Here is a 26592-nt window from a genome sequence, read left to right as displayed (position 1 = left end):
GCTACACTACATATTATGTTTTCAACCCAGCAATGAACTTCTGATATTCTATAGTCACAATGTGTATTGAAGTAAACTGAAAAGGATTATAAAACATTCAGCCATAAGTGATTTTTAGGTCTACATATTGATAAAAGTTTTACAATTCAACATGTGTAAGTGACATCATTTACAGTAAGCCAAGCAGAAATGCTAAGAACTCCCACATATTGCTTTCTAGAGCTGGCAAACTGAGCTTAGCAGCAACTAAAGATAAAAGAAGGATGATTTTCTTTGGCCCGATCTTCTAAAATAATTATGCATATGTAAGTGTGTGTTCCCTTCCCTGTTCCACACATATCTCAATGTTTTTAACCCATTTGTCAAATTTGGTTGAAGCTTTCTAAAGGGTAAAAATCTCAAAGAGACTTAAGTTTCTACAAAAGGCATGGGGGGGGAAGGGGGGAAGGGCTGGGTAAAGGTAAAGCACTTGACAGTTTTCCAGATAAGAACTTGGCTTGCACTGCAAACTTGTACTATTAAGCATAAGAAGTCAACACTAGGGAGAAATCTCACAAGTACTCCAGTTACAGGGAAAACTTCTCAAGGTTCTGACAAGAGGAATTCATATTCTGCATTACAATGAAGGCATCCCATCCCCAATTACAATCTTATTTTTTAAGCCACTATGCTTGAGCAAGTGGAAAGGCAAGAAGAATTCTCCCTACATAAGACTTTTTCTTAAAGTTTACAATAGCTCTCTTGAAACTATGTTTTCAAATGCTGCATAAAGCAGCACCAAAAGAGTCCTTGAGTCAGATTCTTTAAAAATCAATACATATCAATTTCCCATGAGATATGTGTTATGTTTTAACTCCTCATAGAAGCATTTGAGAGTCTCGAGGTTTATGCATCAGTAACTGCACAGGGTGATTACATCATTTAACAGACAGAAGCAGGCTTACCTTCAGCTTTTTCAGCTCCCCTTCAATGTCTATCTCTAAGGTAGGATATATAGCCTTGTACTGATTGGCTAACACTTTGAACCTGAAAGGCAAACATTTTTCACTAGGGTTTTTTGTTCGTTTGTTTCCCTCCCCCACCTTAGCTTCTATTGGTTACATGCCTACAATTATTTTGCGATTAATTTTTTTTTTTTTTAAGCAGAACAGCATACCACAAAATGTATCAGCAGCCAGATGTAATTGTTTACACAGGGACCTACCCAGAAACTGAAAACTAAGCTTGACACTGTGCATTAAAATATAGAAATTACCTCTCAGAAAATTCATCAAAATCAGAAACAAGATCACACATTCTGAGTCCGCTTCGAGCAGCTTTTGAAGAATATACTGGACCAATTCCTTTTTTGGTAGTTCCCAAACTTTCAAAAGATAATAATACAAGTTATTCTTGATATAAAACCAAGCTTTTTTTAAAAAAAAAGCTAATACACATTTAGCATAAAATCAAATGCTATTATTGCAAACATTTAAAATCTCAATGCACAAGATACTTTTAGTATGCAACTTAGTTTCAGAACATTACTGTTTAAGGACATACCTTCAACATACTTCTGTTTTTAAAGCAATAACCTTTCATATTTTAGTGAAATGCTTTTCTACAAAAAACCCAAATGATAATTTTCCCTGACTTTACACTTAAAGAACTGAATGCCAAGACAACATCATTTGATAGTATGAACTGAAACTAAATAAACACCTTCCTAAAAAGTTATTTCCTAAAGAGATAAAGAAAGTCCTTGATAAAGCAACAGAACAGATGGTATGGATTTCAAGTTTGTATGCGAAAAATCTTTTATTTAATACTGAAAGCCTCAGTTTGAGCTAGGAGAATGGAAACACTGGCCAATATCTAAAAGTGACTTTGATGCTCAAAATGTATGCAAGAAACAGTTCAGGAATGCATTTTTACTGTAGCCAATTCTGAAAACCTGAATTACTGTTCTTACCTTTACCTACCTATTTTTCCTGACAAGCAGACAGAACTGAGTTTTTTTTAGCTTGTCATTGATATCACAAAATACAATTTACTGTCAGAGAAGTACAGCTAGACTTAGACTTTTTAAGAATAATAATACAGTAAGCAATAAAACTGTGGTCTGCTTAATGTGAGCAACACTGGCAGATACCAGTGAAATGATATTTTGAAAGACAGCACATTAACTCTTCATTGCCAAATATCATTAACACAGACTAGAGCCAATACTCAATTCTCTCTCTCTCTCTCTTTTTTTTTTTTTTTTTTTAAACTATTGGACACTAAATGGAGCTTCTGAGCCGATACTGGTGCAGGAAGCATGTCAGATTTCATTCAGATTTTGCTAGAACTGGATCATTTCAATAGGGATTTTAAACACACTTCTACTTGGACTTTATCTGCTAGTCTAAATTTAAGAATTGACTTGTCTCACTCTTCCCACTAACAAAGTTGATTAAAAAATAGTCATTGCCTATGCCTAAACTAGACAGGCAAGGGTGATAATCCAGTCACAACATACAAGTCGTAGGACTGCAATGCTAAATCCCAGAACAGTGCTAATAAATTAACTTGATAGGGACATTAACAGCTAGGTTTCAGAGTTAATATACTGTTCTTTATATTTTAATTCCTAAAAAAAAAAAAAAAAAAAAAAAAAAAAAAAAGGTACCTCAAGCAAATACATGCTTAAATCATTAAAGGGTTGCAGTTTAAGATTGAGAGAAGGCAGAACACCTAAGATTAAAAGGTTAAGACTGATGGAGAGAGAATAGTGACCCCATGCACTAACCCCCCCCCCACACACACACACAAAAAACACACCACACACACACACACACTGCAGTGGTAGCAGGGCACAGGACAGAAAGAGAAAACGAGTGACTGGTCTTTAGATTTCAAAACTACATAAACATGTCAAGAGGCTGCAAAAACCCTGGGATTCCCACCCCAGGAACTATAATAAAGGACTCAAATTCCCTACATCATCATTCTAGTCAAAGAGAAGATAATGACCTATTAGTATCATAGAGAGACTTACATTTTATTTCTATCACTTTCAGCTTCTGGAGTCTAAGGTATGGGCTATTGACCTTTTATCAACTATTTTACAAATACATAAAGAGAGAGCCCATGAAACAAATTTATACACCAGCATGAAGAAGTGCAAAGAAAAGGGACCAAAGCAATCGTCCCAGTGATCACTGTGGTCTCAACAGATGGTTGTCTCAACAAAATAGCTATATAACAAAAGGTCATTTTTAAAAGGTTGGAGGGTTCTCTGTGGAAGAAAAACAGGGCTCTATTAATTTTTCCAAGTCCCTAACTCAAGGAAGGAGACCCTACAAGAGAAACTAGAGTAGCAGCTATTTGAAATCAAAAAGAAAGACACAATGGCACTGATCACAAGGCGGCAAAAATTGAGTTTACAAAACACAGAGACAAAGTTGAAGTGACTGCAGCATAAAGCCAGGCATTGGAAGGCATTAGAAACAAAGATAATTTCATGCCTTTTTTTTTTTTAATTAAAGACAGTGTTAGCTGTTAAAAGATGAGAAAGTGATTTCCGCCAGAGCTTTGCTGGACAGCTATCAAAATGGAACCAAACTGCACTCATCACAATCAGCTTGTCAAACATTGCCCCATCACTTTCAAAAATGAAGTAATTTTTTAAGGAGAAGCTAACAGATGTGCAGCATTTTCAGAAATTTGCTGTACATTGCTATACTTAGTTTTGCACTTAACTTTATAGATCTTTTTACCTTGAGAAGAAACACAAAGCCTTGACTTTTTCCATTACAAAATCTGGCAGATGCAAAGTAGCCCAGATTTCTTCCAACTGCCTTGAAGTTACTACAACTCAGTTCAAGAGGGACTTCATTTCAACGTGAAGGTACAGTTTAATCCTAAAGTCATATTTGAACTTTATACTAAAGATATCAATTGAGACATGAGTGAACTGAAATTCAGTTCAAGCACATCAGTACATAATTCATGTTATTTCTTGTTTGTTATTATAAGTTTAGAGTAGATTTAAAACAATTTAGAAAAAGAGAGATTTGAAATAATAATCTAGGGAAAAAAAACAGATTTGAAACAATAATCTAGAAAAAACAACAGATTGTTCCAATTAGACTCAACACTGAGTTATTTCTGGGAGAGGTAATGTTTACCTTCGGTCTGAAATCCAAGATGTCTTGACTTACTTTGTATAGTACAGTATCATTTAACTAAAGCAGAGAGAGGCTCCTCACTAACTAGGAGTTTGTGGCTTAAACTGATTCTAACCCACCCCAATTCATACCCTTCACAGAGAATTTTTTAAGAAGTTGGTTTCCACTTATTTTGTTTCATAATACATGCCAATTCATAAAGGAGTTAAGTTCTCAATCAGGAGACTCTATAGATGTTAAAACAGTTGTATAAGCATAACATCCTTCTACATCAGATCACCATTTTCTATACTGTTTCTACAAGGAAAGCTATATGATCCTTATCTGGAGTTTTTCTTGAGCTACATTTGAACAGATAAAAGCATTCAGTTAAATTAAAATTAAAGCTATTGCTTATTTATACTGATCAACTTTAAAGTATTAGACACACAAGAAGCTTGATACAAAATATGCTATACAGTCATATCCACACTTCGCATGCTACCAGGCTATTTTGGTTTCTTTCACAAACAGGCAATAGCCCCAGGCCCTTCAGCAAGGATAGCTTTTTATAGTCAAGTTCTGGTTTCCTGCGCTTAGCCAGCCTGTAGTAGTACTTCCAACGCTGTAGTCATTTAGCTCCCCTTAAAATTTTAGGAGGAAATATGTACAGCTTAATATTTTTAGTCCATTAGCAGTTTTACCAAGCTTAAGAACTCTATGGCTGCTGCAAAATTTCAACAGCATAATAAACCTCACAGAAAGAACCAATGCAGGACATAAGAGTGACTTAAACTTTTTATCTTCAAATTACAAGGAAAAAAATTCTGGATTTCTTTAAACCAAATTAATTGGAGGAAAGTGGTTATTTCTTTATTGGACATTCTCTTACAGTCTTTAATGTTGACTAATAAAGTAGTTCACTCTCACAAGTAGCCAAGTGACTCAGTGTTTTTAACCACAAATACTGCCACACATCAGTTTTAGTTTGTACTCCACAAACATTCTTCAAGAATAGCCGATATACAGATACTGGCTCCTACAAAAAAACCCAAAATCCAGCTTTCTATTTGCTTTTTAAAGCTTTTGAAAAGTTAGCATGCAATAACAACCTGTGTGAAACAAGTATGTTTTACTACATTTTGCCCAAATCAGACATTCTCTTAAAGGTTATAGTCATGGATGATACCTTTTATCTGAAGTCTCAGTAAGGAAGACTGAATTAATTTCCATCCACATACACAAACTCCCCCAGGAGAGGGATTAAGTTTAAGTTTTTATCTCAGATATCTATAGTGATGCATTGTTTTCCAATTGTAGATGTGTTATGCTGTTAATTCTGCCAGTTCCTTCCCCACCCTCAAGACCTGGCAAGCTACTTGGAAATCACCATTTAGAAACATAGCACCTAGTTTTTAGACCTTGTAAGAACTTCATAAAGTCAGCAGCAGCATGTGACAGCATGAACATTTACATGCACTTCTGAAAACAAAAGTCCTTAGATACCATATTAGTCCTATCAGACTTTAGTAATTTAGAGATGACGAAGTGGTCCTTCAATCTTTATCAACGGAAATTTTTTTTTTTTTTTTAAGAAACATATTTCTCTGGTAAACAACTTAAATAGTGGGAAACAGCAACCCTTTTCGTACACTAAATTAGGACCTAGGAACTTTTTCATGGGGGGGGGGGAAATCAAGATAAAACCTTTTCATTAGGAATATGATTTTTTGCTTTTTTGCTTGCCACTGAGGACAGAAGTGTAAGAAATGATCCCTGCATACTTCACATTAAAGACTTGCAAGGAACAATTAATACAGTTTTAAACACGATGACAAACAATAAAGGAAATCCAGTGTACTAGGTCACATATGTTTCCCATGTTTGACATAATAAAACTACATACTTCTTTCCTGCTTGTTCTTCTCTTTGTTGTTCTTGGATTCCATCAGCAGCTTGGTGGAAGTCAAATACTAAGAAAATGAAAAAAATTTCCCTTAAGTAGAAAATTTGCATGAAATGAATAGCCATATCAGTAACTATTTCTTCAAACCCATCCTAACCCTATTTATCACTGTGGAAAACAAAAACATATACACAAAGGAGAGGCAACTACAATGGCAAGAGCCTTTTTTATTCTTTTACAAGTTATTTTTCTTCACAGCAAAGTGTTCTGAGGTGGTTGAGAGACTTTTTTTTTTTTTTTTTTTTTTTAAGAAACATGTTTATTTTGTAGAATACTCACAGGCTATGTATACATCTCCCATACAATAACTAAGCCATTTCAGTGTAGTAATGGCCCAAAATAATGTATAGATCATAAACAGGAAGAAAAACACATAATTGAAAAAAAAATCGTGGAAAACAGTGACCTGAATGAGAACATTCTTATAATAAATAGTCATACTGAAGAAATTTAAGGCAGGGACTTTAAGAATGTTCTCATTCCTTCTAAAGACTTCTTAGATCATGTTAATTTTAGCAAGACAGCATCAGTGGAAATACACTTGAATGAAAATCTTCCAATGTTGATTACACAAACCAATACAGTACAAGACGAAGACAGAAGTCATCTTCACAAGTAGTGCCTTTTTTTTTCCTTAGTATTACATACTATCAGCAGCAAAGTTTATGCAAAACACTCCTTACAACAATTCTTTGTTTACCAAAAAATAAATACGACAAGACTCATGGCAAACAAACAGTGCTGCAGCAGTTGGCAGGTTAACAGAAAACAGCCATTTGCAGGTTACCAACTTATTTTTCTTAAGCACCATGTCCTGAAAGTTGAACAACTAATCTACTCATTCCACAAGAAAGATGGAAAATTTACAAGAAACTGACTCATTCAATAAGTGCTCTGGTCTCGCTAAAAACAAGAGCCATTTTCCTCATTTTCCTTACCAAGTTATTTTTGTGTTTATTTCCACATTTCCCCATAATTTCAAGGATTAGATCATCCCTAGCAGCTTGAACTTATTTTGGTTGATCTTTTGTTATAGACTAATAATAAGAGACCCCCAATGCCCATTTTAGATAAGGCATATCTGTAATGGCAACAGATCTCCAGACTATCTTCAAAACCTTTTAAATAGCATTAATGAACTCCCTGGTTGTTTCTAAGAGGTTGAATGATTATGGCTGACAGTCAATACATGGTCCTTTTTACTCAGGATCTCTTTACCCATGAAAAACTTCACAGTATTGCTGTTGTAATATAATCACTGTACAACAGCTTTTCTAATAATCTAGTCATTTCCAAATAATTTGCTTGCAGTGATTTTTTTTTTCCCCTCAAAAGGAGTTTTAGTAATTTAGGAACAGTTATTCAGCTGTTTCAAACTGAACAGAGTAATTACTCCAAACTAAAAGCAGATTTATTCTGAAATAGCATGTTCACTCGCAAAGCTATACCAGATCTCCAGATCAGCTAAAAAATAAAGTAGTGTCATAAGCTTTTATTTGATTAAAACACCGAAAGTTTGTATCTTCAGAAGATTACTACTACATCAACAAAAAGCCCATTTCCTAATACATGCAGTTACATGACAATTATGTCCCAATACCTAATTTAAAGGATGAATTTATGCAATAAAGATGGCCTAGAGGTGATACAGGAAAAGCCTCTAACAAAGAAGCTCTCTTTTGGTGGTTTGGACTCTAAACATGATTTTACTCCAAGCTCTAAACTGAAGAGTCATCTGGAATATAAGTTGGGATCAAAGCTTGACTGATGAGCTCCCTGACAGGAGCCTGCAAGAAAGAGGAAAGTCATTCTCTTGATCCCTATAAAGTCTTTCCCATAGGCACTCCCCTAAAATCTCATTTCTGAAGTGTACAGCAATTTAGTAGAGAGGGAACTCGCTAGTTTGGAAGTCATGGACAGTCACATGGTTTCCCACCAGAAAAGCTTCTAAATTTCAGGAAAGAAAAGCAACACCACTTTTACAATAAGGGGGAAGTGAATCCTCCAGTCAATTAACTTCCAAAGTGCTTTTTGACTGCTTTTCATGTCTAGTCTTTGGCTTGGAAAGTGAACCCATTTTAGTGACTAGGATATGCTTCTGATTAAAGAGTCACTAAAATTATGCTTCTGAGAAACCTGGGAGAGTCTCGAGTGATCAAAAAGTTTTTCCAGGATCTTCAACAAACCAAAGCAGCTACAACACCTAACATACAGAGGCTTAATCCAAATAATTTTAATGTACCAATGTAAAGAGATGGCTAAAAATTTTCACCTTTTTAATGCCATAGAAAATTCAGAGAAAGTAAAAAATAAAATAAAATTGGGAAACTTACCAATATGAGCCCTGTCGGAAATTATTAGTCTTTTTTCCCAGCCTTCTAGCCCTTAAATGAAAGTAAAATAGTTCAAGTTATGTTTTGTGTAGCATTTTTCTCTTTTGATGTTTAATGGAGAAATGCTTTTCATGTTTAGTCTTCAGTGAATACATTTAAAGGATGAGCAAACACCTTCCAGGGAAAACAAGTAGATTTCAGTAATTAAAACCTGACATCAGCCTATAAAGCTAAGAACGTCAGGCTTATTATCCAGATGAAAAAATTCTAGATATTTTACTTGTTTCTCAATTTCAGCAACCAATTAGTAGCTTTTTTCTTTTGAATAATTTAGACAGTTGATTTACCTAACTTCTAGCAGATTACTGCCAGATATGGCCATAACATCAACTATCAAAAAAAATGAGTTCTGAAGCAAGTGATTCCAATAGCATTTGTTTTCATTAACATGTATCAAATTGTACGCTAGTATTGCAAGAGGTATAACAATTATGAACAGGTAACACACCTTAACAAGTTATTTTATTTAATAATTCCACTGCTTTAAGCAACAACAACAACAATAAAAAATGTCTGCAGATAATTTACTTCTAGAAGATGTTCTGCTCTGAAACCGTGCAAAGACTCCTTTTGTGCTTCTACTGCCCATCAGAGCCCTGAGACTTTTAGCAAGACTCCTGTCAGAAGCTAGCAAGTAAATGGAGTTCTGGAAGAACATATTATGACCTCTGCAAAGGCATCCTCTACCTAAATCTTTTGAGGAAGGCCCCATGCACCTTTTTAAAAGTAGTATCTTAAAATATTCTCACCTTTTCCTTTCTTCAGATTTTTTTCAGCTTCTTCAAAGAGTCCTGGCAAATGAATTACTACACCATTTCCTGAAGAAATTACAAATTACCATTACAAAAAATTTAATGTATTATGCTGAACATGGAAAAAATGTTCCAATCAATTCAGAGACACATCATGCTTTGCATGAAGAGTATTTCATTTAAGTTTCTAAACCTTTAATACATTACAGTTTTCATTCTTTGGAATCTATCTGTAAAAGACTGACTTACAGTTCAAGTATGGGTTTCTAAGCACGTACATTACTATTACTAATCTAAGCTGAAAGTTTAAGTTTTTTAAAGAGATCATTATGGGACAGTCAGGAATACAAATTCCTCTTCCTCATTTCTAAAATTAACTTCTCTTTTTGTATTTCATTTTAATAACACAATTGTTTTTTAAAAGCTTAGCTCATTTCTAGCATCATTATAAACATTAGTATCCCTCAGGCACTCCTCTAAATAACTACAGAATACTGTGTAAATAGAGGTGGCATTGTTACCAGACTAGCAAAAAGAACAGAGGAAAAAAGCTCCACCAAAACAAGCTCACTTTCCTACAGGAAACTGAAATTTGCCATCCTGTCACATTGCTAGAAAAAAGCTAGGATCTCACACACTTAACCAACACCACTGAATGGTTTAAGAATGAGCATTTCCACACATCAAAACTGAACCATCTTAAGATCATGCCAAACTCAGCAGACCTGAAGCTGTCAGTATGATAATATCTACCCAACAACTATAGATCCTGACACCACATAGTGCTGCCACTGCCCTAAGCCTTCTACTGTACCATCTTGAGAAGACCATTTGAGAAGAACCTATATAGTGGAGAAATCTTCTTGGATTCAGCATTCATTCATTTCACTGTGCAATGGAAAAGGGAGGAAAGATCTATGCTGCAAAATGTAGTGGTAGTCACTCAGCAGAGCTGAAGACTGAAATAGGGAGGGACTGTGAGAATAAGAGATATGCAGTAAAGAAAGTAAGAGGAAAGAGGTGAGGGAAAAGAACAGAGAATTAAGATAAGCAAGCTGTTTGCAGTGACAGGGCAGATAAGAATAAAGATGGACTATGGAATACAATACAAGCAAATCCAAGCTTCATAATTTAGTTAAGACAATATTAACAAGGTAGTTGAGATGCTTCACAACTGGAGTCCAGGCCCATATGAGTTTGAAAAAGAAAAATCCTGATCCTGTATGTTCTCAGGTATATTTTTTGTTATTTTAAGATGTCAAGAACTGCATTAGTGTCTATTTCTGTTTTAGAGATGTCCCACTTACCAATGAATGCTGTAACTTTTGGATTGATGATCCCACTTGGCAGAAGATGAAAGTCATACTCCACAGAATCCACAACAACTGTATGCCCTGCATTATTGCCTCCCTGGAAAAAGAAGTTCCTAGTTTTTGCTATTGAAGACAAATGAACACAACAGCACAGAGATGGAGTAAACTGATTTCATTTCCAGTTCTGCGGCTTTCATTTCTGTTATAGACAGAAGATCTATAAAAGACCTACTTCTTCCCAGGAAATTAGCTGAACTTGTTTTGTCTAAATTGAAAATTTCAGCATCAGTATTTTCTGCCATATAGACCCTGGATGCTATTTTGGTTCAAAGGTACAAAATCTTTGGAACAAGATTTATAAAAATGTTTCTAAGAATTATTGGACAGAAGCATACATATTCTAGAACATGCAAACATTTCTTAAAAAAGAAAAAAAGTCCATTAACAGTTTTACTAAATTCCTATTACACTTAGGGATCGTAAGCATTAAAGTCAGACTGCAACCTCAGCAAAGATAAAAATCACCAGTTAAACTGAGTACATAAAACCATACTAATAGAGTTATTAGAGCAGATCAGCCCAGCTGTTCGGCAACATGCAGACTTGTTCTGCATGTGGGGTTCAGTCTTTTGGATATTTTTCTATGAATGGCAATCAGCACTGTTGACTAGTCCATTCTATACTTCTTCAGACAGAAGAGAGGCCTGTTAAATGGTACAGCACATTCACAGCTGAAGAGTGCTGTTAAGGAGTGAATCTAACTAAGGCAACAAATGCAACCATAGTTTCTCTAAATTACAGGAAACCCATTTACAAACTGGCACTTAACATTCCCAGGTTTTTTCATTACCATAAAGTACAAGACTATTAAGATTCATTAAATTGTGGAATATGGCTAAAATACAAAAGAAGCCTGTACCCAAGTCTTAAGAAGGGTCAAGATAAGCTTATGCAACTTAAAAGATTATGAAGTGGTTACCAAATATCTCCAGTTCTTGTTTGTTGTATTTCTGAAAATGAGCTTACACGCTCTCCTGATCGAGTCATTTGTGTAAGACAAGGTTACATACAAAATGGTTGTTTGTCATAATTACAGGAACAGCATTTAGAGGTACCTAGCACTAGAAATCCAGTAAACTGCTTCACAGAAGTAAAGACTTAACAATTGAAATCTTTTTTCAGTACAAGACAAAATGGAAATAACTTTCCCAAAAAAATTTTATGAAATATTAATCCATGGAATTATAAACCTAAAACTTTTCCAGTAGTTTATAACAGAAAGTATTTTCTAAGCAATGGACTCAGCAACTCACTACTTCTAAAACTTCACAAAGAATGAATATATTACATAATATAGTACATACAGTAGACATAGTATACTATACAAGTAGTATCTGTAGTCTGCATATAGTAATCTACATATAGTAGACTTTATAAAAAGAATATTCTTAGATATCAAACACATTTGTGCCAATATATAAACACATATACCACAGGTAAAAGCCTCATTTTAGTGAGGTTGGTAACAAACTTCTCATGACTTCAGCATCATTCATCTGAGGACTTACTCTTATACTAGTCCCACCTCCTTTGGAAGTGGAGAGAAGATCCATGAACCCAACAAAGAAAATGTCTGAATTTAAGAAAAGTTAGAATGAATTTGTAATATATAAAGAGGTTTTTCTTTGTTTGTTTTTTCCATGTAGCAAACAGTACCTTTAAAAAGCTGTAAAGGTTTCTAGAAACAGATACTTTTCGCTAGAAAAGAACTGACTTAACCAGAAAAGGCCAAACTTTCCATTCACGACATGTGAAATTAAAACACATTGAATGTATAAAAAATGCAAGCCTTTCAAGTTTATTCTTATCTTTTCAGAAAGATTAGTGGTCTACTGCCTCCACAGTTGTACCTTTGATTTAAAGGGATGCTAAATAGTTACATTAGTAGGTTACGCTATTACGATTTTGTAAATGGATTGTTGATACTCCTGGGCTATTGTAAGTTGTTCCAAAACTGGATAATATTCTAAGAACTGTTAAGTTAGATACAAATATAAAATATGCAAGCTTTTTTAGTATCTCTGAAAAGACACAAATTTTGTTCTTGATTTAAATGTTTGAGAATCTAGGAAAGAATCCTTTCTTGAGGGAGAAGGAGAGAAAACACAGCTATGTACAAAGTAGCATTTACAGTCAAGCATATCTGCTGAAAATGCTGGTTTCCTTCCTCATCAGGTTCCTTCAGTTTTTTCTCTCCATTAGATCCATTGGTAATATCAGCGTAAAGAAATTTAATGTGACTGCTAAAGTGTTTTAGATGACAGTTCAATAGGTCTAAGTACAATGCTAAAGTACTCGGGTAGGAGTATTTTGCAACTGGGAAGAAGGATGGAAGAGTCCAAGCTGTCCCACTGCAGTGTAAATAAGCAGGACTAACCCATGAACAACATTCAGATTAGTGAATAACTTGAAATCCCCTAGAGATTCAATGACTGATTTAATTTCATGTTTTACTTCACAAGTTATTTCAAACAAATAGTTTTCTAGCATCAAGGGTCTATTCAAAGAAAGAGGAATAAAAACTGGCCATTACAGAGATTAGATCACGATTAACAAATTCTTAGTCTTTTAAAGTTTGCCAAGCTACTGATGCCATTCAGAGAAGGTAACACAGTGTTCAGTGGTCACATCTGCTTGAGCAGGGTGTAAAAACATACAAGCGCAGATTGTACTAATCATGAGAACATATCTGCCATTTTTTGGTGGTGTCAAAATTTCTGTTGTTAAATCATTCTGAAATGATTTGAAAGGCTGAAAATAGCATTTTCAAAATTCTGCTGTTGATTTACAGGTGAGCTCTAACCTAACAGAAGTGCAAGTGTACAGTTGCACAAGCAGTAATTGTAATGTATTAAGATGAGATTGATTCATATTATACACTTACAGCAAACTACTTTTAAAGTTTACATGTGTGCTCAGACACTGCACAGCACAGGTTTGGTAAACAACTGTAATTACAAAAACTTGAATTCAGTTCTAGTGATTTTTGTTGTTGGGTTTTTCATTTGTTTTTTCAGAAATTGATGACAATGCCAACATCTTTGTACTGTAGGCAACTACTGCCTTCAGGTGTGATTCAAGGTAGAAACCGAGTAAGTCACTTTTGGCTTGAGTCCTTTCTGTCTGGGTTTCTCACTCCTCCCACACTGCACTAAACCAAATGGGATCACTTAGGTCCTTCAAGCTGACACTCCTTTGATTCAAATGCTTAAACATTATTAATGGAGAATTCTTAACTCTGGAATTTATTTCCACCATTAGTTAAACAAAGTTCATGCTCAAGTGATCTTCAATACACTGCATAAAGCTTTTGCCAGAGGGAAATGAAGATATAGAAGTCATTTCTTGGGGCTGGCAATGCTTCCTAGTTAAGTAACTAGATACAGTAGTCTGTCTATCACATCGAGGTAACCCATGAGGTTCTCAAACTGGGGGAACACAAGAAGCCCCAGCAAAGTTCTCTCCCTTCTGTCCACGTGAAAATTGAAACATCTACCTTGTGCCAACACAGGCAGAGGCCAAATGCAGAGCAAGAGCAAAGGCTGCTCTTGCTCAGGCTGGAAAACACTATGTGCATGTAACAGCGGCTACTTCCTTTTCCCTTTCTCCAAGCAGAATGGCAAGATCTCCCTCAGATGAGTCACGCAGATCTGCCATGGCCAACATACCAAAGGTCCACAGTTCCTGCTTTCTGGAGGAACCCAGACCCACTCATTAGGGCAAGGCAGCCCTGGATTCAGCTACAAATACATGGACTGCACAAATGGGTTGAGAAGAGGAGGGAAAAGACATTTCCCCAGTAAACTTCTTTTATAAGAGAGGTACAATAAAGTACCTGTGGTACTCTAAGTTCACTGTGGGAAGGAAGCACCCCAGTTAAGCAGAAAGGTAGTGCAGCAAACCCCTCTGGAAGTTGGAATGCAGGCTGTGGAGGAGGTCAGGTAGCTAAGGTAGAGCCGTCTGCCATAGTAGGGTGGTTTGTGTGTTTAAAAAAAAAAGGAATGGGGAAGAAGAACTAGCATGACATGCTCAATGTCTCAAACTCAAAAAGTCCACTTGCTTGGTATTTCAAAACAATACTTAGTTTCAAAATTATGCAAAAGAGGGATCCTGAAAGACAGCAAAGACAACTACCTAATGCAAAAAACACACAGAAGAAAGTGCATTTAAGAAAAAAGAAAGATCCTTTTAGCAATTTTTAGGTAAGCTAAACTTGCAAAAGACCAAAAAAGCAGCTGAAGATAGGCAGTATACACAAGACCAGGAGAGAAGTTCCAAGATCAAGTCCCCTGCTAAACAGAATCAAAATCACACTGAACCTTTTTCATAAGGCTTTGTGTTCTTCCTCTGCTTCCATAAATTTTCTACGTTCTGTTACTGCCGTTTTAAGAGTAGTTCAAAACCTAATACATCTAAAACATTACAAAAAACCCCCCAAATTTGTTTCTGTGTTTATGAAAAATTTTGTGAACACACTTTTCTTTATTCACTGCTGCATCTCACTGGATGTTACAATACCAGACATATTATATTAAACCCTTATGTCATCTGCCAAAACAGTACAGTCAAAATTTTGAACCTAAATAGTAAGTCTGGCTCCCTTAAAAGTCATTTAAGAACCTCCCTTCCCCTCTCACAAATACTTCAGAGGAGATAAACTACATTTTGCATACACCCCTACACATGTATTTCAAGTTTGGATACACACAGCAGAATCCTTACACACCTTGAGCTTCTCATTTCAATAGACAGAACCTAAAATATCCCAAGCCTTTTGATTTTAAGTCTTTTCATTCTGAAAAGATATTCGCTACTTCACTGAACAGTTTCTTAATAAGGCATCTTTTCTGAAACATGCCAAAGACACAAAGAGAGGCAAAAAAACAACAGAAAAACAGGTGTTTGCTGCCCAGAAGGCTGAGTCATCTAGCATTCAAATGCTGTGAACTGGAAGTATGTAGTTTGAACAGATCAGAACAAATCAGTTCCTGTTACTATTACACCACAAATTAAGCTGTTCAGAAGTGTAATATGCATAATGCTTCATTTTAACTTTTGTTTATTTAATACTGAAATAGCTGTCTCACTTAGGTTACTAAGCTATTCAGGTGAGAATATAAACTATCTTCTCCTTGAAGTTTAATATAGCTTACTTAGAAGAGAGAGAGTTATTAAAAAAAAAAATACAAAACCGTTTCTCATTTTATTTTTCCTTACATTAGGAAAACAGCACTGGATTTGTGCTCATTTCATCATCAAAAATTGTGTATATAGGATATATTTGTGCATGCCTTGCTCAAAACCAGAACATAAAATAGATTCCCCATCTAGCAACAAAGCAGCTACCCCATAAAACAGAGCAGTAAGCACCAGTAATGCAACGGCAGTAGCTACTCCTATTGAGAGGCTAACACAGGTTTACTGTTCCTGAAACCCCAAACATATTTTACATAGAAATATTATTTATTTGTCTATCTCTATCAAGGCACTGCATTGCACATTTCCAGCATACTCCGATGTTTCCAAAATTAAAATTTCATAAGCCAGGAATCTTCTGAGGGAGGGTAGAAAAATTAAAAGCATTCAGTTTGCTAATCCTTTCTCCTTTCCTTGCACTAATTTTTTCTCCCCATACCTTTCACCTCAGTATTTGGGAAACACTTCTCTCTCCTCCCCTTAAGAATTCTTCAGTGATGAAGGGACTGCCCTTTTCAGCAGCCTGAAGTTATATCCAGTTACAAATAATGTTAAATTATGCCTCTAATAGAATTTCTTCAACCTTTAGAGCTGCCACAAACATGGACTTCCCAATATGATGTCATTCCTTAGCTTTTGACGTCCCTGTACCGAGTCCCGCTGTTGCTCCTTTGACTCTTGAACATACCAAAGTTACACCAGCTAGCTTCATGGCTGGACCCCATCTCTGTTTTTCAGTTTAGTAGTAGCCACCTCTACTGCTGCAGGCAACTGTGAAACCATAACTGCCCCCGTACCTTCAGGTGGCACTGAGCATTTGTGCTGATACAAAGGAAAGCATGAGCTTGCTCACAGGGAAAGGAGAGCTGAACCCCTCTTCTTTCAACAATGTGCAGTTGGGAATTTTAGAAATGGCTCTTTAATCATACCTTAGATGCAGGGGGAAAGGAAAAAAAAAAAAAAAAAAAAGGACTCAGCCATGAAAGTTTCCTAAAGTTCTTGGAAAAGTCATTTTTCTAAGCTTCCAAACACATCCAGCTCACAACGGTGCCGGCTGGATAAGAATGAAAAAGTTTCTTTCTATTCATTTGGAGATGCAATGTGAAAGTCATCATGAAAGAGCATCAATCTATGCATTTCAAAATATGGATTTAGTTTAGGGTTTTTTTAGTTTGATGCTCTGACAGATGAACAGTTTCAAATCCTATTGAGACACAACAACATTTTTTTCCTCCTTTCATAATTCCAGTATTATTAAATTATACTATTAGAGTATTAAGTCATTAAGTATAAATGAAATTGCAAAAATATGATCAGGCATAAAATCACTATCCAATCCACAATATTTTAAGCAAAAACTGTTGTTGCAAGGTAACTAATGCAGAAGATTTAAAAAAGCGCTATCCCAGTTTCACTAATGCAATATGCTTAAATCACTTCCTTAAAACAGCATATGATCCCTGGCCACTAGCTGGTAATCCTGAAATATTCAGGCTATTCAACATGTAGAACAGCTAAGTATACAGAACTCTGATGGAAAAGTGCATACTAATAGACAAATTATCACACAAGTACTGTTAGAATGACAGCAATCATGGTAACAAAGACTTAAATTTACCCACTTTCTAGCAGCCTCATTCCAAAAATATTCTCCATGAAATACCACTTTTGAAATATTCCTGTTACAGTGGAAAACTGCTCAGAGAGGGTTTGTTTGTTTGTTTGTTTTGAACAGGGTAGGTCTGTTTATTTGTTTTTCCTCAGCTCTTGCTAAAGAAGATTAAATACACAGAGAAGGATTTTAGACTAAGCACCATACCCAAGAATTTGCATCCATACATTCAGTTGAGATACGTTGGCCATTACTACACACAAAACTAGACACTATTCTAAAATATACCTATCCTGGCAAATGTGCACAGAATCTGTCACATATGCACAGAGGGGGCATGAGATAGCAAAGCCAGCTGCAAGTGTTGCACATCTGGGGGCCATTTGATAAACGTTCTACGGAAACACCCTTTCTGCAATAGTTTTTAGTGACTGAAAATATTAATTTGGAAGGGTATAAGTCGTTATCTGCTAGCTGACATTTTACTGGAAACAAACTTTAAATTTCAACAAATCAAACAAGTGACTCTTGCTAGTCAAAAACCACTATCAAAGCACTTGAGGACAAAACTTACCACTAACAAAAGCACGATACTGTACCACGGTCAAGATAGGAACGCTGGAAAACATACTGAAGATTAATCCAAGTATCAAGGAGGACTACATTTTCAACATATTGACTGAATGGTATTCCTAATACCATGACATCTGCGGTAGATTTTAAGGCAAAGTTATTTCAGCATTTATCCAAAACAAGCAAAAAAGCTTATTTCCCCTCTTATATTCTGTAACTTTTAAATAATGTGCCTGTTAAAATATTTTGGGTAAAGAGTTGAACAGAATTATGAATGATATTAACATAATTACCTGACTATAGTTTTATGAATTTTTCCTTTTTAGCTCTGAAGACTGAGAAGTTAAAAATAACTTTTAGAATAGTTAGAAAAAATGTATTCTGGACAACGCTAGGAACTAAACTAGCACACTTAAAAGAATCTGTGAACAAGTTCTAAGCAAGACAGTCTTCTTACTTGGAGCCTTTCTGTAGCACAAGAGCGCTTTAGCACCTCACACTCAGTCTATGCATAACAGCTTCCAAATCATGTACAAAGCAAGGAGAAGGAGCATTCATAATACCCTTTGAGGCAATTTTTTTCTGGAATATATATTGAGCTGATTAACTGGCCAGATTACAGCCAATCATTTTTTGTAGTAATGCCAAGGTCTTGATAATTTAATCAAGTTATAGTTTGACCAAACCATAGTGACTTATGCCTGTCTTCAAAAGGCTAAATTGAAGACTACTAGACCAATCTTTTTGCATCATAACCTCTACTGCCAGGATTAAAGAGAGATGTGCAGGATTAAAGAGAGATGTGCTTATTCAATAAAAAGATAAATTTTAGTGCATTATTTTAATTCAGCAAGAAAATCACCAGTTATGACTTCAGTTCAGTTTTACAGTGCTGGACCAGACACTACATTTCCAAAATCCAGTTATCAAAACACTACACTTGAAATAACTACTGGTTGTTTTTGGTTTTGTGTTTGTTCACTAAATATGATGGTACAACCACAAAGTTTCCTAAGAAGTTTTTTATTCAAGAATATCTTATTTGGCTTTCCATTAATCTACTTCAAAGAAATTTGTATCAAGGACATAAAATTTAGAATGAAAAATCAAATTGGGAGTTATAAGCTCTGCTATGTTTTATATGCAAAACCTGATAATTTAAGAGCTCATCTGAAGCCAAGTGAAGCCAATTGTTGAGGAAGCATGGAATCTCACTTTCCAAAGAGACTCTGAAAATGATATAAAGCCATATATTCAAATGCTTTTAGGGAAATCCTGAGCTAGAACTATTTGCCTAATGAGCTTGTTCAGAAGAGCTCTATGCTCCCAGGTTTGCAACCAGTCTCACTGATTTACCTGAAAATATGCAAAGGCCTCTACTGTGTGCCCTTCCAGTTTAAGGGAGAAGGATTTGCAGTTACTGCATTTTCACGGCACATAAGATTCTCCCAGGAAAAACATGCACACTTAAAATACTTATCATTCACTAAAAAAAGCCCCATTTGTAGCCTTTAAAAGTTCATTCTAGCTTTGAAGTAATTTCTTTTTTTTTTGAAATTTAAGTACAAATGGTCTAATAGGAAGCCTTAACATGCCAACTTACATAATTAGCAAAACCAAAAATGAGAGCAGAGTTGCTTGTTAATAAATACAAAATACTAATTCTCTTAAAAAACAGGCAGTAAGACATCCTCTGTCTTTTATACCCTTGGTGTTAAGCACAAAAAGCAAGAGTAAACGTGTGCTACATATATGCTAGCCAAGGAAGTTTAAGCTTTAGCATGAGGCATATTTGTATATTCACAAGCAGAACTTGCAAGTAAGAAATCACTGTAGGAAAGCATAAGAAATATAATGCATTTAAAACTAAGATGGAGGAACAATAGCATATCTTTCTCCATTTTAGATCTACATAAGTTGAAAACATTCATTTTATTTCCAGAGCATAGCCTCATTAAGCAACAGCAGATTAGATGCTAGTGTAGTAACTACAACATCTAAAGCTGTTACGAACAAGTCAAGAAAGACAGTTCAAACCCTGATGCCTTACCTACAGCAGTGCTCTCAAAATTGCTAAGACTGGTCTACATTACTGCGACTTTACCTAAAAGTGGAGGTGCATAGGAAAAAAAAGTTAGTAGGAAAGGTGACTAAAATTCCTATTAGAAGTATATTGTGAACGGCTCTTTCTACAGATATTAAATACAAAAGTATTTGAAACTGCTCTGAAAGAATGAATATATATTTAACAGAGCTATCTGCCCAAAAAAGCTACAATGGAAAATCACTGCCTTTTCTTATGACATGATAATGCCAAGTGTCTATCTCAAAAATAGGATGCCTCAGGGTAAAGCAAAGAAGTCTTGAGTCATCTCTTCTAGAGCAGAAATTAGTCGTCTAGATTAAAGAGATGTTATCTTATGGCTATTTTAAGGAAGAGAAGTCGTATGCTCTCTTCAGTTCTCCCCATCAGATGTGTGCGTATGTGCATATTTTTTTTTATGGTTTGCTTTTGTTGCTACCACTTTCCAGCATTCATTTTTGCTCATGCCAACCACGGTTGTTTCTGAACTAGTTATACAAGTGACTGCCAAGTTGGGCAAGAAGCAAGTCAATGCTGCTTCAGCATCATGTGGTTGTAAACATCTCCATTTAACTCTTAGATTGAAAGTCAAAAATGCATCAAGAAAACTGGATATTACCATTACAAGAAATACATTTCTTCCTCTCTGAAGGCAGCTTCTAAGAACGCTGAATATATCTGTAACAAGCTGATCAGAGTCTACTGAAGAGGCACATATCTGAACTACTACTATATACTCTAACACCACATAGTTTTGCAGTTAGGCTGTTTGCTTCTCTCTTCAATCCATACTGCCAAAAAACTAGTTTGAACTTCAGTATGCAAAACTCTCATTTACCAAGGAGTTGGTAACAAATACTCTCTCACAATCCAAATCTTTATGATAGACTTCTTGCTTTTCTTTCTCTCCCAGAATGAATTATCAGTTAACAACCTACTTCTGGTTTTCAGTATTAAAAAAAGTTCAGCAGCTAGCAATTTTCTTCTTTGGTATTTATTCATTTCAATCCATTCATGTTTATAATAGTTGAACAAAGTTCAAGGAGCTGTCAGGTTACACACTTAAAGAGTGCCTAAAATTTTTGCTAGACTTCAGAGGTTTTTAAATGAGCAGTACAAGAACTACGTTGGATCAGAACAAGATCAACAGTGTGGTTTGAGGGGGAATACAAAAGAGTAAGCAGATGTTTTTAATGCTTTCTTTTATTTTTAGGAGAAAACAGGAGAAAGTGTAATCATCTCCAACAACTTGATAGGTTTCTCTATATTGACAGAGCTTGCTCTGAAGAACTGCTGTAGGATCACAATATTCAGAAAGACTCTTCAGAACTAGTTTCAGCTTAGTTTCACATGATCTGGAAAACCTTATAGGGCTGCAACATCTACCTATGTTAGGTAGGCAGCAGGATTCTTTATGCAAGTCTTCATCCAAGCCCGGAATAAAGACCAATTCTATCTCTAAGAGATTAAAAAAAAAAAAAAAAAAACAAGTGAGATAGGCAGATACAAAACTACAAAACGAGCAAAATGCTGAAAACACTGATTAGCCCAGTGCTATGTTGCTTCAGTACACAAAAACCCACCAATGTTCACTATGTTTCACAGCAATAGAGTTAAGAAGGGACATGAAGAACAAAAATGGCTTTGGGAATATTTACAGAGAGCCTCTTCCAAATGTGTGAGGGAGTACAGGAGAAAGTATAAGTTTATTTGAAATGTTAATAAGCTACTATAGTAAGTTTGCACCATGAAGAAACCAAGTAAGAAACAGTAAAATTGCTAGATCAAGGTGCAATTTGCTCTTTAGTACTATTAAATCTCTGCTGTTAACAGCACAACTTTATAAATTATTTCAACTACTCTTCTAGAAATAATTTAGACATTGTTCAACTGTTTACAATAACAAGAGATCACCTCTGCCAGTGATGCTGTAAAGCAGGTCTGTAAAGCATATGAAACACTGAATTTCTTTCACTAGAGCAAAGTAGCAGGCCAAAGAACTCATTTTACTGACCTCTCTTTCCTCACCAGAGCACATTATTGGCATGCTGCCAACCACTACAAGGTCCAAAAGTGCACCTAGCACTTAAATAAAATGAGAGCTCTAGCCAGACGTCACGTATCGAATACCTGAGCAGCTGAAAAAGCACCAATTGCTATAGCTACCAGTTCTGCTATTCCCAATTCTGCAGGGTCTGCACAGGCTCTAGTTTTAAAACACCTTTTTGAGTGAGAATATTTAGAAAAAAGAGAGTGTTTGGTGGATGAAGGATAGGGGAATTACAGTTAAAAAAAAAAAAGGCAGATATATGCAGTATGGGGATACAGATGTATTAGGCAGCACTGGTCTGGGGACTTCAGTCAGCAGTTAGCAGATGATCAATGGCAACTGCTTAACGCCAAGAATCTGCTCACTGAAACTTTTCTACTAATTGTCACACTGTAGTTGCCATGCATCAACTGATCAGCAGTGGCTTCCCTATACAAAACGTTGTTTGAGGGGACGAAAGAGAGGATTAAGAATCTACATACTGCAATTGCTATGCATTAGCAGTTCAGAGGGAAGACCTGTGAGACCCTGCAGCACATGGAGCAATAACAATATGTAATAGAGCTTGCTGAAGTAGGTTGAGAAGATTTGGTAAGAAGCTGCAATTCTGTTTTGGAGTAGTGATAAGATGTACAATAGAACTGAAGAAGCAGGAAGATGAGATTTTTTAGCATAGGGAGCATGGCTTAATAATAATTTGAAGGCTTTGCAGTCTTATCTGCTTGTGCGAATTATATACCCTGCTCTGAATAAATCAGGTACCTCTAGCAGTAAGAGCAAAGAGTGACCAACAAATTTGCTGATGAAATGAGTAAATGAACATGGAATCATGCAGTGAAGATTAAAATAAGTTTTTTCGTTGCACTGTATACACTGGTCTATTGAGGTTTTTTATATAAGACATGCCCAGTGTATTTTTGTACTATATTTGTTTTGATAAAATGATCATCTAAAATCACCTGCTTGCATTAATTTGCCTTTCCGTATCCAATAAAAAAAATGAAATTCCAGTAATTAAATTCCCTAATTTGGTTCCATTTTGCAACGTAGGAAGTCCCTTAATCAGAGCAAGAAGCATTTTCCTTTAATTTTCCATTACCCACGGAAGTGACAAAAATACAATGTATACTTCTTAAAATTGCCAAGTTTGAGTGTAGCAAGGCTAAACACTTACTAAGAGGAAAATGTGTCAATCAAAAACCACAAGAACACAGTTTTTCTGGCACCTACTCCAGAATCTCAGCATAATTCTTGCACTGTTTTATTGTCTGGACTATGATTTATTTGATAGCAGGTAAACAGACTTTGCTCTGTAAGCCACTGAAGACCAGAGGTAGCTTCAAGTGCAAAAGTATCACAGATGTCCGTGCTTTATCATAAGTACCATTTTACCAGATACTTCCTAGAAATAAATTAATGCCAGTTCACATTTGACAGGGGAAGAACCAGCACATACTATGCCTGTCATATGAACATGTTTGTAGTAAGTATTTATGAAACCTCTACCAGCAGTGCCCTCGTAAAAGTCATAGTTGCCAATGCAGCTGCATTAGCAACTACGTACATGCAGTTCCTGCATGCTTCTTTATTTTAGCAAAAAACAAGATCACTTGTTTCTGAAACTGTAATACTGCTTTTGACAAATATGAAACTCTCTCCTGAAAATAAAATCTCATACTCTTGCTCTGAGCGCAATAACTTTCCAATAACTTCCAAACTTAAGATACAATGCTTTGGGGAAGGTATTTAGAAACCGTAGTACAGCTTATTCCTGATACACCGGTTTGTCCAATTGTACCTAAGTACCTCATTCCAGATGCCATAATCAGCTAGTTAAACAAATGACTAAAGTCATTAGGACATCAACTGCCTAGTAAACAAGAAGGTACGACCACAGATTTCAGAGTACAACCTCTTGCAATGTCTTTACAGGCATTGTACAAGTAAGTGATAATCGGTGGTCGGTTCTAGGAGAGGACCACTTCTGTTCTGTATCTGCACAGAACCAAATACAAGATGACAGCTCCCCAAGTTTCACTGCAAATATAGCACAATTTTCTAAGCCATCTTAGACCTGTTACAACAATTTCACAAGTCCTTCAAGAAAACAGTTGCATTAATATTTTTCACAAGAGCATAATTTTCCATCAGTCTATATAAAATCATAGTTTTGCAAAAGCCATGCTAGAAACACTTGGTCTCATCCACATGTATTTTAGCAGCTCTGTGGCATGAAGAACAGAAAGAACCATCCTAGAATGAATAAAGTCGGAATAAGAAACAGAAGCAGGGACTACTGAGCAATATTAGCGCAGGGCAGACTGAGTTATGATCTTTTCTTCAGGACTAGTACTGGTACGTAAAGTGCAAATGTCATTTTCATACTCTGGTTTACCAGCAATAACAAAAAACGTCAAGAGTATGTTTGCACAACACACAGCAAGATGATTTCATAGCACAGTACCACTGAAAGGGAATATTCCTGTTCATCCTCTCATTTTGAGAAACTGTGCTTACCTTGACCTGGGGTCTTCTTTTCATCATGTTCCTCTGAGCTAAGTAAATTCAGCTTAATTTACTAAAATGGTAGAAAATAAATTGAACAAAAATAGTTTCCTGCCATTTTGGTGAATTAAAATCAACTCCCAGGAGCGAGTTCAAGCGCCAGAGAGAAGAGGCCAGACAACACAGCCATCAACAGGAAAGGGAAGAAAGAAGGAAAAGAACCTCCTTCCTTCAGCAGGAGCAAAAAACTGTTAGAAACGGTAGAACTGGCCATGAAATTGCAGCCTGAGAAAACATCATAATTTTTCCCTTTTCTTGACCCTTCCCCCAGTCGATTGGAGAAGTAACAAATATATTTAAACACACAAACAAAAATTCACTGTCAGCCTCTCTTCCCCCACCAAAACTTCTTAGCATTAAAGATGCACACTCACCCAGATGCCCTCCAAGTTTCAAGAACAAAGTTGTAAAGGACCAACTGAGTCACTGTGTTCTTTAACCCACAAAACAAGGCAACCATGCCACCACGCTACGTCAGATTTTCCCCATGTACCTTGTTTAAAAAAAAGTCATTCATTTTCAAAAGCAGCTATTTAATAAGAATGTTTATTTATTTCAAAATTAAGATCTCCAAAGGTCAAGTTTTTTCGCAGTTGACTCAGCTTGGACAACACCGGTTTTATCTGTAGTTCTCATTAGACAATACAATGCTTCAATACTTGCACTCTTAGGGAAACAGTACTCTCTTTCAAAATATATTTATTTAAAAGTAAATTTAATTTATACATTCAACAGAAGTGTACTGATAACAAAACTTATGTGAAGTCTATAATACTGTGATACTTCCAGGCGTTTTAAGCTGTTGTATCTCTAACTTCAAGAAAAAAAGAACGTAACTTTAGTTTGTAACGTCGTACACCACAGGATTACTATACAAGAAACGTTAAGAGAAGAAGATCTCCCCTCAAATCCATGTAGTTTTAACCTAGACATTTAACAGTACTATGCTTGCAGGCTAGACTCACTTTTTTTGATCAAACAGCATTCTCTTTTGCTGGAATAGGGCCTCCACACAGCAACACGGAAGAAAAGGAAAAATGTAAAGAGAGGAAAATGGGACTTCACAGCCACACAACGATCTTAAATCAAGGGAAGGCGAGTTTTTCCTCAGAAGCTAATTTTATCGGGAGATGACTAAGTTGCGGGGACTACACCCGCGCGCTCATGTGCATCCCGCGATCCCGGCTTTCGGCACAGGGACTAAAATCCTGCCGCCGGGCGAGGGGAGGCCGCTCGGTGCAGATGCTGCGGGGCCGCGGCGCGCACTGCCCCTGCCCCGCGCCTCCCACACAAAGAGCGCGGCAGCGGCAGGCGAAACGGCCGCGGGCGCCGTCCTCCTCCCTCGGAGCGGGCAAGGCGACAGAGGGGGAGCGGGAGCAGCAGGGCTGCGGCGCCCCGGCGGGGGGAGCCCCGGCGGGGGGGGGGCCGCGGCGGCACGGCCGGGCGGCGGGCAGCGGCGGCCGTTGGGGGCCGCTAGCGGGGCCGCCCGCCTCAAGGTGACACGCCGGCCTCCCCGCCCCGGCTCGCCTCCTCACCTGGCACCTGCAGACGATGTCGGCGTCCTGCGCCAGCAGGTCCACCACTTTGCCTTTGCCCTCGTCGCCCCACTGGGCCCCCAGCACGACGGTCACCTTGTTGCCGGGGAGGCGCGCGGCGCACTCGCCGTTGGGGATGGCGGGCGCCGAGGCGCCATGCGCCGCCATGGCTCGCGCAGCCCGCTCCGGCTCCGCTCCAGGCACATGCGGCAGGAGGGGAGCGGCGCGCTCCGCGGCTCCTTTCCCCCCGCCTCCTCGCAGCGGGGCGATGATGCCGCTGCCGCATCCAGGTGCCGCCACCCCCGCCGCTCCCCTCGGAACAGCCCCTTGCCCTCAGGCGCGGCCCCGCCCCTCCCCTGCGCGG

At 37.0% G+C, this 26592-nt stretch overlaps 2 protein-coding genes across 3 annotated transcripts in view; one reads left to right on the top strand and one right to left on the bottom strand.

Moving 5' to 3' along the window:
- Positions 1-26568, bottom strand: part of ADSS2 (adenylosuccinate synthase 2) — a 37929-nt gene extending 11361 nt beyond the window's left edge. The window contains exons 1-7 of one of the 2 annotated variants that reach the window (XR_010883710.1): positions 26229-26568; positions 10549-10651; positions 9239-9307; positions 8430-8480; positions 6037-6103; positions 1256-1363; positions 945-1026 (exon numbers count right to left, since the gene is read on the bottom strand). Coding sequence is in view for 1 of the 2 variants with exons in the window: in XM_013943876.2 (XP_013799330.2) it covers positions 945-1026; positions 1256-1363; positions 6037-6103; positions 8430-8480; positions 9239-9307; positions 10549-10651; positions 26229-26396 (648 nt within the window). In the remaining variant the exon portion in view is untranslated. The remainder of the gene's footprint in view (positions 1-944; positions 1027-1255; positions 1364-6036; positions 6104-8429; positions 8481-9238; positions 9308-10548; positions 10652-26228) is intronic. The other variant, XM_013943876.2, reaches the window with a different exon arrangement.
- CATSPERE (catsper channel auxiliary subunit epsilon) overlaps positions 26433-26592 on the top strand; it is a 46293-nt gene continuing 46133 nt past the window's right edge. The window contains exon 1 of the mRNA XM_067294568.1: positions 26433-26518. Within this exon, the coding sequence (XP_067150669.1) occupies positions 26433-26518 (86 nt within the window). The remainder of the gene's footprint in view (positions 26519-26592) is intronic.

This window comes from Apteryx mantelli, chromosome 3 (assembly GCF_036417845.1).
Source record: "Apteryx mantelli isolate bAptMan1 chromosome 3, bAptMan1.hap1, whole genome shotgun sequence".
Lineage (NCBI taxonomy): Eukaryota > Metazoa > Chordata > Aves > Apterygiformes > Apterygidae > Apteryx > Apteryx mantelli.
Note: the sequence above shows the minus strand (reverse complement) of the source record. Positions and strands in the feature narration are given on the sequence as shown.